This window comes from Cyprinodon variegatus, unplaced genomic scaffold (assembly GCF_000732505.1).
Source record: "Cyprinodon variegatus isolate N-32 unplaced genomic scaffold, C_variegatus-1.0 Scaffold30, whole genome shotgun sequence".
Taxonomy (NCBI): Eukaryota; Metazoa; Chordata; class Actinopteri; order Cyprinodontiformes; family Cyprinodontidae; genus Cyprinodon; species Cyprinodon variegatus.
In genome coordinates this window covers 705,640-721,047 of record NW_015150483.1, presented here as the reverse complement: position 1 = coordinate 721,047, position 15,408 = coordinate 705,640, and the positions used below count along the sequence as shown (strand labels likewise).

At 36.5% G+C, this 15,408-nt stretch overlaps 1 protein-coding gene across 2 annotated transcripts in view; it reads left to right on the top strand.

The window, feature by feature from the left end:
• The window catches only part of acbd6 (acyl-CoA binding domain containing 6), a 46,034-nt gene extending 35,175 nt beyond the window's left edge, over window positions 1-10,859 (top strand). The window contains exons 7-8 of one of the 2 annotated variants that reach the window (XM_015400261.1): window positions 5,332-5,362; window positions 10,458-10,859. In XM_015400261.1, coding sequence (XP_015255747.1) covers window positions 5,332-5,362; window positions 10,458-10,612 — 186 coding nt within the window. In that variant the 3' untranslated portion in view covers window positions 10,613-10,859. The remainder of the gene's footprint in view (window positions 1-5,331; window positions 5,363-10,457) is intronic. The other variant, XM_015400268.1, reaches the window with a different exon arrangement.
• The last annotated feature ends 4,549 nt before the right edge of the window (window positions 10,860-15,408 follow it).

Here is a 15,408-nt window from a genome sequence, read left to right as displayed (position 1 = left end):
AAGAACATCATATCTCTGGTATAGGATAGAGTTTGATTATTTGGGGCTTTATACGAATAAAGAATTTAAAATTATATTCTGGATGTAACAGGGGGCAACTGAAGGTAATCTTAAAATGAAAACTATGATTTTTTTTTAAATTTTCATCAGACTTCTGGCTGCAGCATTTTTGATTTTTGATTGGCTGAAGGCTTTTTAACTACATTTTGTGCCCACCATGGTTTTATTAGTTTTTTTGTGCTAAATATATGCTTATTTCAGAAGAACACAATTAACAAAAAAAGAAAAACTTTTTATTGTCCGTGATTTCATGTTTCTATCCATAAAAAAACAGAACCAGACTCAGGACAATGAGACATTTTGTGCTGCTGCCCAAAGTCTGTGGAATTCCCTCCCTGACACCTTGAGGGCACCTCAGTCCACTGAGTGTTTTAAAAAAAGCCTTAAAACATTTCTTTTTAGCAAAACTTTTGGTCCCCCTTAGATGTCTCTTTTTTTCTCTTTTAAAACACCTTTTATTATTTTATTTCTTTTATCTCTATGTATTTCTTTTTAATGCTTTTTTTTTATGCTTTTCTGTTGTACTTTGAGGCCTTTTTGGTGAAAAGTGCATTATAAATTAAATGAATTATTATTATTATTTATTATAAAGTCTGATATGGTCTTAACATACAGAAACAAAAGCATATTTTGTATAACGTTTAATTTTGTCATCTTTGGTAAAGCCCTCCTTGGTGTAGTGCTTGTGTGTTTGGATAAGAAATATAAACTTTACCTAAAGAATAAACAAAAATATTTGGGCAATATTTTAGTGCTCCATAGAATGTCTACATTCCCCACATTTGGTCAAATAAATATAAGCCAAATTAATCAGAAAACTGGCCTACACTGGTCGTGAATCCAAGTATTGAAAATGCCAAGATCAGTTCTTTATTAAGACAGACATGGTTTAACATCTCATGTTATCTCATCTCATGTGTTTAAGATTGCCGACTCAAGTTAGCTACAATTATGAACGTTCATGAATTCAGTTAACGAAGGGGATTGTTGAAAATAATCAGAGTGGCATTGATATTATACAGTTCTTGCCAGAGTGATAACAGACAGAGATTGATTGAACCCATGTCGTAGCCGGCCTGTTCTGTTCAAAGGAAGATGAACTAACTTTTCTGCAGCAGAAGGTGTAATAGGCAACAGGAGACAATGAGATAGACCAGTATTTGAGAGCAGATATCACATTGCTGCTGTAGCTCTGAGAAAATAAAAACAAAAATTTTTATAAAGGCAGAACTCTAAACAAAGCTAATCTTAATGAAAAGGTGGATTGACCCTGTTGAAGGTGCATATAGAGCGCAGTGGACATTTTTATGGGCGGTAAGCTGATTAGCATATACAAGTTAACAACATATGATATCCTGCTTATAGCCTGAGGTGGCATCATTCTTCTAAAAGTGCTGACCTGATTCTCACAGATATTAAACAGGATAGCTTGTCTGTATTTCAACTAATCTGAGAATCTAAAATTATAAATAAAGTTTTTTCTTCTTTTGGCACCTTCTTTTTACTATTGAGCCGATGTGACAAGTGAATTTCTCCACTGTGAGATCAATAAAGTCCATCTTATCTTATCTGTTAAGTAATTTAAAAAAAAAAAAAAAAAAGAAAAACATTTTGGTATTTTGTTAACTGTCTTTCAGAAATCTCACTGAGCTTGAAAGTATTATTTGGATTCTTTGCAGCTCACTTTTCTTCAAACAACTTTGAACTTTAGTTCAAGTGTTTCCCTTCTTATCTGTTAAGAAAGAAGACTGCATGCCTTTTCTTTCTAACCTACTAATTCACTTTCTTTTCCTTACATTCATCTTGCTTCACATCATTTGTGTGGTAGAAATGATAGATTAGTGGGACCTGAATTCAGCAAAACTGTAATCACACTGATAGATCCATGCAGCTTCTAAGCATATTGCTCCTGCCCCCTCCCTCCCTGTCAGGGCAATACACTACCACTCTAAGCTGAGTCTCCTCTGCCACTTTTTTTTACTTTATTGAGCTCTCTGCTGACATCCACCCTGGCATTTCTGCTTTGCAAGGGGAAACTTTGGATGACATGTAAAAGCAGAGGTTTGGTGCAGCATGCCTCTGTAATGGGATGGGAACAGGGGTGCACTGGAGACAGGAGAGCGAGGGATGGGGGATGTTGACTGCAGGTAAGGGAGTTGGAGGGGGAGTGTCTGCTTCCAAAGCAAATTGAAGACAATCCAATTTCCTGTGATTCCATCAAGCTTCCGTCCTGGATCCAGGGGCATTAGGGTTTGTTGAGAATGACCCTCACAGGCATGCAAGTAGGCTGTAGGCTGCACTCTACAATGCTTAACATTTACTAAAGTCCTTCTCAAACATGCACACAATTCTTCAATTATATTTTTTTCATTGTTTATAAAAGCTGTCAAAGGAGCACTGATTCTGTTTTTAAAAACACCACCTTTTACTACCCCCCAGCTGTCTCACTGTTTTCTCTTTAGTTTAACACGGACTAAAGCAAAGAATATTCCAGCTTATTTTTTTGTTTTTTTGTTTATTTTACCGGATTCTCATGCCATTTATATTTATCACATTCAGTGGGTTTAAGACACGTTTCTCCAGCCTGCCACCCTGCTTTGAATTTATCATAACATTTGGGAAAAGGGATAGTTTATGCACATCTTTAAGTTGGGATTTTTTTTTTTACTTGCAGACAGACAGCATTGTTGGTTTGCTTAAACTACAGCGCTGCTTTCCACTGGTGGCGATTCACATCTGTGTTTTTTTAAATCCCCTCAGAGGGAATACCAAGCTCTAATCCAATCAGCAGGTCCCCAAAGTGCTGTCCCTCAGAGAAGAGGAGGAACACAACAATAGGATCACTATGCACTGAGTCTCATTTGGAGAAGGCAAGTGGAAGAGAGGGGTAAAGGACATGAAACTGAAGAGGAGATTGAACTATAGGGGTTGAGAAAGGAGGATGGTAAAATTAAAGTAAAGGGGTGGGAACATTATGTGAAAAGAGAGGTTTTCAATCTCTCAACATGAAAACATTTGGTGTTCTCCTGACTGTTAAACTAAGAGTGAGAAGAAAATATCAAGTTTTATATCAAGGAATTAAAAGGGGTCTTAAAATAATATATAAAAAGCCACTTATCAACTGTACAGGATATATGTTCATTTGGAGAACATGCTGGAAAACTGCCTGTATTCCCAGAAGTAGCTGACCAAGCAAGTTCTACCTGAAAATGGATTGCAAAATACTAAAAGTGGTTTCCTATAAACTATAACATGTTATCACAGAACCTATGAGTGTCAAGACTCTGCTGTATTCTATCCATTTGACAAGCAAGGAGGAAACTTTCCTCTAAGAAAAAGAAAAGCAGTCTGTCCTATCGTTTACCAAAGAGAACATAAAGAGACTTCTAGAACGGTTTGGATAAATGGTTCCAAAATAAAATTAATCGTACACGAGGACATTTTTGGGATGAGCTTAATACAGCATCGTGGTAAATCACATACCAACCGGGCAGCACTGAGCTGTAACTACCATGGTTTGGGAATGCTGAAAAATTGCTACACTGCCCATCCCTGAAACGATGTACCATAGCAGTTGGTGGTAGGATGTTCTAACCTTTCCTCAAATCTCTATCTAAACCGGCAGCTATGTGTTATTTGGTCATTTTAAAACGGATCATAACTGTGGGGTACTTCAGGGCTCCATTGTCTAGCCATTTTTATTTAACATTTATTTATGACTACACTAGCTTAGATTATGGAAGAATAATAGTATGAAGTCATTGTTTTTGTTCTAAAAGTGCCTGAGATGTCCAAAGAAAGCACTTATTTCAAGCTAAACTTTAAAAATAATATATATTTTAAAATAATTACAGAACAATCTCTTTGGAAAACTTTCATAAACTTTAAATATTATTAAAATCATGCATTATATAGCTACCTTTTTAATGTTTATATGGGATTGAAAAGGACAAAACAAAGATACAGATTAAAAACTTAAAAAAATTGAAAACAGTTGACTAATATAGCTAAGTACAATGTGCTGCATAACAATTGTTTAAGATGACTCAGTGATCAGCTAAAAAAAGCATTACCATGTTTATAATAAAGCCCTTGAACAAGTAAATAGTTTGTCATCCTTATCACACTTCATGAGTTTTCCTTTTACCTAAGCACCTGCTTAAAGACAGAAGCTGAAATCTCTTATCCAAGCTGAGTAGAGGCTACAAGTGCCTGTGGTTCTGATTTACAAATAAGTTGTCTCTCTTTTGATCAAAAATCTGATACTTAAGGGAAAAATTTGATTGAGCTAGGGAAGGGCGTGCAGGTGGCGCAGCGGTTAGCGCACACAACCACGGTACAGAGGCCTTAGTCCTCGACGCAGCTGACCCAGGTTCGAATCTGACCTGTGGTCCTTTGGCGCATGTCTCTCCCCCTCTCTCATATCCCCTTTCCTGTTAGCCTATTGTCAGAAAAGCGAGCCAATAGTGTCGTAAAAACAAAACAAAACAAAAAAAATAATTAATTACAAATTAATATTCAAATAGTTATGATATTGTAATTCTAAACATTAGGTGGCACAAAGCGCAATATATTGAATAGATGTCTCCCAGCCATACACAACATTAATGGTCAAGGAATTCGCACTAGAAAGATTAAGATGCCCACCTTTTAGCTAAATGTAGAAGCATTGAGACAGGATCACTTTCTATTGAACTGGTGTTATAAGTCAATTCTCAAGGGCCTCCTGCATATAGATTTCTTTTCGTGGTTCAACATAGTTGAATTGAACATTTGGTTCAAACCCTGAACTATGCAGAACTTGATGACATGCTGAGGAGTTGTTCATGCAGAAACATGTCTAAAACATCAGGGTGCTGACCCCTAAGGATAGTAGTTGGACGTCTCTCTCTATGTGTAATTAAAACAAAGTGTAGATTTGATGTTGATGGCAGTTGTAAAGAATAAATGGAGAATAGCAGGAGAAAGTGTAACAAGCAATAATGGTCAGTATATCCTCCAGGCTCTTAGGAGCATACATATATACTTAGATACCTGTCTGCAAAAAGTGTTTTTAAGCTTTGGCTCGAAAGAAAAACTAGGGACGTGCCCTATGAAACCAAAAATCTGAACAGACATTGGCTGCTCAAAACTCTTTTTTACAATATGTGATGCAAATCTGCAGCATTGACATCTTTCCCTGATTATTCTCTGAATTTGCTCACTCTGAGGTATTTTATTGCTTCTCTGTCATGGGTCTGATGAAGTAAACACTTGTTTTGCCTTTTTCAGGATAATGAAGGGCAGACAGCACTACATTATGGTAAGGAGGCCCCTTGTGTTCATCTTAGCAGTTGGAAAAACCCTACATTGTCATGATTATGTTGTCTGCATATGTCCGCCCTTTATGTACAGCACCTAGTTTTCAGCACACACCCACTCTTTGCCTGGATTTGTCACAGATTTATCATATTTTGCTCCAACTCTCTGCTCCATTCCTCATCTTAATTTTCCTTTTTTTCCCACTAAGTCTCCATGCTTCCTTTCTGTTTCTTTTTCCCTTGGTGCGTGTGTCCTTTGGTATGTATGTCTATGTGTATATATCTTGTGTGTGTGTGTGTGTGTATCCTTTTTGTGTGCCTGTAATAATCGCCAGACCTCCCAGAGGAAATCAGCAGTGGTCCTTAGACTCCCCTGACCCTCTGATGCCCCAACACACGTGTCCCCGATGGGCGGTGCTCACGTCCTCTGAGCCTCTTTATGAGCGTATGTGTGTATGTGCTGCTGCACCATCTGTCCTCCAGCTTGGTGGCGTTGGAGTGGGCATGTTGCATCACCAACCTGCGAGCTGCACACACACACACACACATACACATGTACATGGACTCATCAGAGCAGCCCCGAGGATATGATATAAAAAGATGACTAATAAACATAAGCGATGAACTCAAAGAGACAAATAGCAGAGAATGAAAATTCATTCCTACCTCTCTTTGCACAGGGCCACAGTGGCTGGCAAGTGATTAATTGAGGGTTTACTGCTCACCATAAATTGTTCTCCTCCTCTACTGCTCCCCTGAGAGCTGGCCACTTTTTACAGCTCAAGGATCAGCAGAGACACCCGCCACGCGCACATTCGGCAGGCTAAATAAAATACTGTTTAGAGCAACAGGAGGAGGGCTGCAAACATAGCTGAAAAAAGGCCAAAGCTTTATAAGTCTGGTTTGGCTGATTCCTGGGTCTTTTAACACTTCACACACCGCCTTTTTTCATATATGGGAGTCGAGCACGCAATCACATTTGCTTACACGCCCACATGCATTCCGATGTATCATCACATCTCGTGCATTTGGACTCACACCAGCATCTAGGCCTGTCAGCCACCTCCGGGTTGCAGGTTGAAAGGCCCGGCTGTCAATCACTGCAGCTGCTGACATCAGCGAACGTTGCACAGTACAAAGTCTGCTTTTTAAAAGGTGCCTGCGATTGATACTGACAGGGAAGAGCACTCACAACAAGAGAGGAGATGAGGTGGTGGGGCGGGGGTGCCACAGGGTATAGAGGTGCATCAGGAATGAAGGTACTCACTAACTTGGTTAAGAAAGTGCAAGCTGTCCCTTCTCCCCTTTATTCTGCATTGAGAGAGAGAGAGAGAAAGAGAGAGAGAAGACCCTTTTAGCGGACCACAAATTGCCAATGGGGCAGAAATGAAGTGTTTGAAGGAAGCTCAGGTCCAGGCAAGTGTCATTGCAGGGTCTTCAGATAGGCTTTTTATTAACTGCACAACTATATATATATATATATATATATATATATATATATATATATATATATATATATATATATATATATATATATACATGGCATGATCTTCAAAAGGCTTGCATGTGCTAAAGCATGTGCAAATATGTTGTACGCAGAGAGTAGATCTTTAAAAAAGATGTATTTACTCGTGTTTGCAAATAAGCAGACGTGTGCAAACCGTGTTTGGTGCTTTACTTCATCAATATGCAGACCATGTTCTAATGATGAAACCACACAATTGCAAACATTTACCATGTGCAAAATGAGTCTACAGATCTGAGATTCGTCTTTTTTCAACATTTTTGCATAATTTTTTGTACTTCTGAAACTCAGATGTAATCTGCGATCATTGCTGCTACAAAGGAGGCATTGGTACACGACTAAGCAATGAAGAGATATTTTGCTGTCAAGTAATGTTAATATTAACCAAATGGTTTGTATGTGTTAACTCTTGCACAGCAAACTTTGTACATCACCTGAAACATGCTCACTTATTGCATGTACTAAAAAAAAAAGCATGGAAAGTGCAATTTATTTACAAAATATACTTAAAGCAGGTTACTATCACCACTAGTTTAGAATAAGCATATCATTTAGCAGTGTTAAAATGTAACAAAATATACCTAATTAAAGAGGCATTACAGAGTTTTGTAATGATGCTGCCATCTGTGGCCAAAACACAGAACTGCAGCTCTCTTCTGCTCGACCTCATAGCTCGTGCTCGTATTTGACAAGGTTTTTTGTTTTACTTTTTTCTCCTCATGTGGAGTTGCCATAGATGTTTGAGTTGAGCTAGATGCTGGTTACTTTTGAGAATCCATAAAATCAATCTTTAATATAATGCTTCAATTTTTTGCTAGATAGGACTCATTTAACATAGATGCACTTGACGTCAAGTCTTCAGAAACTGCGCAGCCTCTGGGCTCGGGCCCTTCAGGGCCTGAGACCATTGAGCTCCGGGTGATCTCGTCTGCCCTTCTCCAGTGGATGGTGGCTATGCCTTTGTCTGCCTTTCTTGTTTCCCAGTGATCTGGGGTGCCTTTGAATAACTGGGGGCAGGATAACCTCTTTATCCCTATTGAGTATATTTTCCTTCTGAAGAACCTTTGTAAATCCTTTATACATGAGCATGACCATGCATACATACAATAACATTTGTTCCATGTGTTCACAACTACACACTAATGCTTAATATTAAACTGCAGCTACAGATATATACTAGCCTAAAGAATATTGTGTAATTACCACAGGATTTGCCTTCCATATGAAAATTTATGTAAGGGAAATCCCCTGCATTTTTTAATGTTTACTTTGATTGTCTTGGAGTTACTGTAAATCTTCTGTCTTGCCTATTTTTGCTGTTTTGTTTTATTTTCTCGTTTCATGCACCCTTTACTGTCTCTATCTTTCTCTATCTCCCCCCCCCCCCCTTAGTTCTCATCCCCTCTTTCTTTCTCACCTCCCTTGCCGTCTCTATGTCCATTGAATACTATTTTGTCCCTAAATCGTTTTCAAAAAAGTTTCATACACAAGTACCAAGCACCAACCTTATGGCAACAGTTATAATGGTCTGCTTGTGAAAGCAAATGTGTTGGGCTATCATCCAGCTCTGGGGCATTGATTCCCAGAGCTATATTAGCAAAACAGGACACACACACAATAAAAGAAAGCACTGTAACTTCCAATCCAAAGTACTTTGAGGGAAAATAGTCTAAACCCTTACAGATGCATCTGCACTGACCTACTGAAGTGTCAATCTGCTCATGAAATTATGTTTTAGTCAAAAAGGTTCAATGATTTTTTTTTTTAATAAAAACTTACTAAATGTCTCTTCAAATATTATTTGAAATTAAAATCATAAATCTGGTTTAGGTGTTAGTAAGATCATTTTATGATCAATATAGATTCAGTTTAAATATGCTTGTTTTATTACTTATATTATTGTTTATACCCCTGGCAGATTTAGTGACCCTTTATATGTTTTTTTGTTTTCATCATTCCCACCAAACGTTCATGCACGATAGAAAAGCACAAAGTGCAAAAATGCATCAAAGTTGATAAAGGCTGTGCCGTTGGTATGAAACAAAGTAGCTTTAAAGTGAAATAAAGCAAGACTACTTTCTGAGTACTTACACTACTCATTAAACCGATTCAGTTTAATTAAAAACATTGATTTCTTGATTGCAACAGGTACTTTGTCTCAACTAGTTAGAGATAGACATGATGTTCTGACTAGGGTTGCATCGATACAGATGCTGGTATCGGGTTTGAAACCAGTGTTGAGTACTCATGTTTGTACTTATAAAAAAAAAAATAAATAAATACTAACAATGTTAGTAGTCTGATGCATGTGTTTTCTCTTACATGTTAATACTACTCCTGCTAATATATCCCAATGACTTTCCAGTTGAGATATGAGCTGGCAAAGTAAAGGGATAAACTATCTCTTGCCCCATAAACGCAGCACTTTGCTTTTACACGCTAAAATCTAATTCGGTGTTGTAGAAGCTTGTTCCAGGGCATATTATATAGCAACAACAAATGCAGACTGCTTCTTTGTACATTTCACGATGAAGGTGAAATGTATATTTATTAGATTAATGCATTAAATGAACATGGTTGCCTAAATAGTTCTGTAAGACTTTAACAGGAAAACATGTAAGGGTTTGCTATGGGACTCGAAAGCTTTTTTTAAACCTGATTGGCATTTTAAATTTACATGGTAGTAAATATTATGGGAAAATAAGACTCTGCATAGTCTAGACTCTAGTTTCCTTTATGTAAAAGTTTCCAAATCAGTATGCTGTGGGTCCCTGTCAATTATTTAGGACTATTCATCCCCATATAAGCATTTAAGCTACTGTTTGCTGACTACTCGCTGAAAAAGTTTGCAATAAAGAGACACTGCAAAAATTCCCATTGTTTTAGTAATTTAATTCCTTTTTTAAATTACGATTACGAAATGAAATCACTTTTATATATTTCTATTTATAACAACAATATGCAAAGACTTATTAATGTAAATTTGCCTTTACCAGATGTTCTGAGAGTATTGCAAATGACCATCTGAAAATCTGTGGTGGTGCACAGAAAGAAAAAAAAATAACAAAATGATCTGTTATTATCTTGGGGGTATTTTGGGGTATTTTTCTAGAATAGAATTAAGATGATTATTGACTTGCATTTATTAGATAAAAGAAAAGGTTAAAAGAAAGCTTAAGAACTTTGGGGGGAGCTAAAGTCAAGGTTACTTTATACTCAACCACAGATGAAGAGATAACAAAGAAATGTATTATTTTTCTCAAATGCCAGGATATTCTACAACTCTCAAAAACTAAACTGCAGCACTCTTTGAAAATCCTTATAATTGTTTCCCACTGCAGAATTTTTCTACTTATCAGACACCAGATAATTCTGCTGAAGATGTAAGAAGAGAAAGTTGCTTCAACTCCTGCCGGGAAAAGATTTATTAATTTTGCATTCCTTTAAAGGGACACATTCATCTATTTCTGTTAAAAAAGAAGAGGAAATGATGTAAAATCTCTTTCAATTGTCTTTCGATTATTTTGTGTTTCTTTTTCCTCTGCTTTAATACTTTTTCTCTGTTTCCCCAGCGTCAGCCTGCGAGTTTGCTGATATCGTAGAGCTCCTCCTCAACAGCGGAGCTGACCCATCCATCAAAGACATGGAGGGCTCTCTTCCTGAAGAGGTCACCGAATCTAGTGCTATTTCCTCTCTCCTGCGCCAATACACCGCTCCGAAAGGCTAGATCATCCTTCATAGTACTATCCCAAATATTCTCCTGCATCTTGTCCACTCATTTGTCTGACATTCCCATTATTCCTACTTGACCCTTGGAGAGACTCTCTATAGGCTCTGTGGTGTTTAGACCAGGAATGCAAAATTTGGTTTATTGTTTTTGAGTTTCTAAGCTCCTAAGGTTTAGTCTGATATCTATTTCAGCTCTCCTGGAGTTCATCTGTGAACATATATGTTCTATTTGATTAGCCAAAAAAGAAAAGGCACCACATTTATTTTTTATTTCTTTGTAAAACTGTATATTGATTGTACAGTAGAGCTGGATAACACGCTGGTCACCACAAGACAGCAGAGAACAGTTGATAATAATTAGCTATACTAAGGTAAGTTTTACCCAGAATACCTCTTGTTAAATAAGCATCTGTGTTGACTTGATGATAGATTAATGAACTGCAAAACATCCTGGGAACATTTTACTAAGATGATATTTGCATTATTTTGTGGTGATGTTTTGGCATTTATGTATTGGGAACTATCAAGGCCTTGTTACTTCAAAAACAGCTTCTGAAAATATTTAGAAATTTGGAGAAATTACCAGTATTCTATAATTCATTGTAATTATATACTGTAATGTAAAAGAACCTCATATCACCTATTCCCCTGGCTGATGTCTGATAACCTGACAGGCTTTTGCTCTGAGTTGGTTCTCTCTAAAGGTTTGTTTGTGATTCTGTTCTTATGTATCAAGGAATGCTTTGTTCATTTAGAAGTTTTCTTCATTAAAGTCTTCACCAAATCTGTTTCTGCCGTTTCATTGATTGCTCAAAACCAAGGGCGTAGGTTTGATTTAAACTTTGGTGAGGACACTATTGGTCTTCAGTTTCATTGGTCTGATGTCATCGGTCCTATGCAAAAATATGCATGCTCTTTTTTTATGCTTAATGTGAATATCAGGGCACATTTTGTTTAAAGAGAACAGCAGCATTTCTGCTACATTAATACAAATCTTATAAGCACTACACATGCTAGATGCTGTTTACCAGTGTTTAAAGCATCACTGGCTCTGAGGAATGTGGAATTAGGGCTTTTTTCCACTTTGAAAGGGTTTGCATTTAAACTTACCAGCAAATAAGACAGTAGGTAAATACCTGCCTATTTAACCAAATATAGTCTAAATATGTCTGTTATATGTAGATTTATCCTGGTTTCTTTTGAAGATATAGAATTGTGCAGAGGTAAACCCCACTCTTATTTTTTTTATCTAATATGCTCTCTATCATGCAAAATAATACATTCAAGGGATGGCAAATAAATTTATTGTACTTACATTTGCACTGGAACTATAAGAGGAACTGACACTGAGCATTTAAAATATTAACTATACAAGTACATATGGGCTGTAGTTACTCTGTGTAGCCCATTTCATGTAATTTATCCAGGGCTGAAACAGTTAATCATATTGATAGATTATTTAAATAATTGTCAACTGATTAATTGTTAACTGGAGTATAGGGCCACTAAAATGTGACTTTAGCTGACAGATCAACTGCCTTAGAGCAGGAATTATACCAAGATTGTAAAAAATATGTAAACAATTTGAATTTAAGATAAAAAAAAAAGTTTTTGTCTGTATAATATAATATAATAATATTCTCCATCCAGAACTTCTCAATAGGAAACGTTTCAGTTTCACCTGGTTTCATTTCATAAAAAATCTTCTTTAAGGAACCTTTGGATATCTGATTATTAATCGATTCACTGAAAAAATAATCAACAGATTAATCAATTTGCAAAATAATCATTAGTTGCTGCCCTAATTTTATGGTAACTTTCCAAACCTTTTCTTCCATTATACAGCACTGAAGGGCAGCTGCTTCACCCTGAGGCTGCTCTGCATCATTATATCTGTGTTTCCTACAATCATATAATGTTTTTATTATACAAGTGCATTTTTAAAAGTAAAGGGTTAAATGTAACACAACTTTTTATCATCATCCTATATTGCTTAATGTCTGACTGTTAAAATAGCTCCTTATATTTTCTTTTTTAGTGGCATCATCTACAAAGCACAACACTAAGAATGAGCCTAAGTTTAATCAAATATAAAATCACTTTTAACAATTATAAAAGACAATATAACACTATCTTATCTGTAATGTAATAGTATCCAAAATAAAAAGCCAGGTTCAAACATTTTTACCAGACATTAATGTTTATGGACCGTGTGAAAATCTAGAAAAATAGAATCAATGTAAATAGAGTTCCTCTGTTTGTCTTTATCCTACTTCTAGAAGTAGAATTTAATTAAATAGAACTATTTTTATGTGGAAAACAAAAAATAGCAGATCTTTAGCATTCTTTTCGTGTTGTTATGTTCTACAAAAGAAATAACTGTTATTTATACCTGAACTGCCGTCAAAAATAAAAACAGTAATAGCAAAGAAATATTGGTAAAAAGGAATCAGAAATGTTGATAACTTATAGTCTTTGCTTGTTCATTTTAACAGCAGTTTTCAGAACTCCTGTCTGACTCAGAATATTTAGTTTTAGAAAAGAAATCCTAACATTGGTTACTTACATTTCTCAAGTTCCACAAATCAAAACTCTGCTTCTTTACAGAACTGCAATCAGAAGCTTTCGCCTGTTTTAGTGTTGATAATATTTAGTTTTTAATATAAGAGTTTCGTAGCCTAATATTAATTTTGGTAACCGCCATATTTTTTTATTTCATGCTGGAAGCACGCACGCACACATACAGACTAAAAAACAGAAAATCAGAAAGAGAAAAGGTGGAACTTAAGGCAGAAAAGTCAGAGTGTGGGGTTAAACAGGGCAGCAAAGTTACATGAGCTGCTATGTGAAAGGGACAGGAAAGACCAGGCAGCCTCAGCTACCAGGCAGTTGAGCTGCGAGAGGAAAAGAAGACACTGCTGCAACAAATTATAAACATGTTGTTCACATTGAATTATTGGTAGGGACAATATAGGTCGGTCTAAAATTTTGGTAGGGACATGTCCCTATCGTCCCTATGCAAACCTAAGCCCATGTTCAAAACTCAATTTAACATTGCTTTCTATACTTTGAAGATCTACCATAAATATACAGAATACTGCATGCTGCCTAAGTTTGGTCAACTATATTTAACTATGATAAATTACACAGCTAAAAAGATAACCAATTCATATAGAGAACAAACACACAAGGCACTGCTGAGTATGTTTTCAACTCTGCCTCTAGACTATGATGTCATAGAAGAGCATATCTGGAGGTTCTCCAAACATGACCAACACATGGTCATGTTTAAATCTGCTTTACTTGTTGTCAAGCCTCAGCTCAATACACACTCATATAAGAACAGTTAAAAATACACTAAACCTTGACCCGGATTTTTAACTACACATTCATGAAGATCCTAGAGCAGATTTTCTGCACAGCAGTTGAGACAAAGCTTAATCCGTTACTATCTACCACACAAGTTCCCTCTGACCCTGTTCTCAACCCCCTCCCTCTCTGCCCAGTGTCAATGAAAATCTGCTACGACTCAAGGTGTTAGATAACCGACAAATGTCTGGTCGGAAGCTGCTGGTTCCTCAGCCCGGGAATGAACTGAATTGGACTGGGTTGTATAAAGTGTTGTTGGTGAGAAATCTGTCCACCACCTTCTTCTTAAACATTCTTCCAAAGCTGCCTGAAATTTTTATATATATTTTACTGGAAGACAGACATTTCTGCAAACCATTTTCTTTAGGAATTGCCAGGTAAAAATTCCATTAAAGACAAGGCAATCCTGGAAGAAAGCTTGATTTTAATTTGAAAAGTTTCAAGGCTGGGTTTGAGGTTTGCTTAACAGCAATACATTGAGCATCAGTGCTTGATAAAGTCCACAGCATATTAAATGGCAACTTCAAAATTTAGATCTCAATTTATCCAACAATATGGAATGATGTAAAGTGACCATAAAGGTATAACCGTCTAATGTGAATTCTTGCAAATAAACAAGGGCAGACGTTTTCTATAAGAGCTCCATCACATACACTATGTTGCAAAAAGTATTCTCTCACCTGCTTGACTCACATATGAGCCTAAGTGACGTCCCATTCCTAATCCATAGAGGTTCAATATGATGTCAGTCCACCCCAGAGGTGTCAAGTAAGGAAGTGCAAATACTTTGTCACTGTACACTTTTTAGGTATTTATAATTAACTCCATTGCTTATTTTTCCTCCTACTGAAAAAGATTTAAAAATGTTTAGAGAGAATGGAGATCACTTGAAAAAGACCAGGCAAAATTTTTAAGCAATCACTTGATCGAATATTTATTTATAGATACATTTGGAATGTTTCCCTATAGTCTTGGAACCACTGGCATTCCTCACTTAAATGGTTCCTGCAGCTGGTCCCTCCTCCTGCACCCTCATTTTCTTTCTCTGTATAACATCTTAACACCTCTTCATTGTGGAATGGCTCCAAAGTAGTCATCCGTTATAGTCATATAGTTCCTGTCATGTAAGCATAGCTTTTCTTATTAATCTGGGGTCAACATGTCTAGACTATACTTCTATGCAAACACCCTGGAAGATCTAAATGGGGTTGTTTTTTTTATTGTCTCAGTGTCTACATTTCAGACATTCAACCAAAGTATTCTCAGTCTTGAGATAAGATTAGTACATCTGCACTCAGAATTTTATTTTACCATAAACCCTACACAGGCTGAGATCAATGTTTTTGATTATTCAAAGCAAGGCTGAGATGTGATGATCTACAATCCCACAAAGAGGAGAGGAGACCATTTCAGTAGTTAAAGATT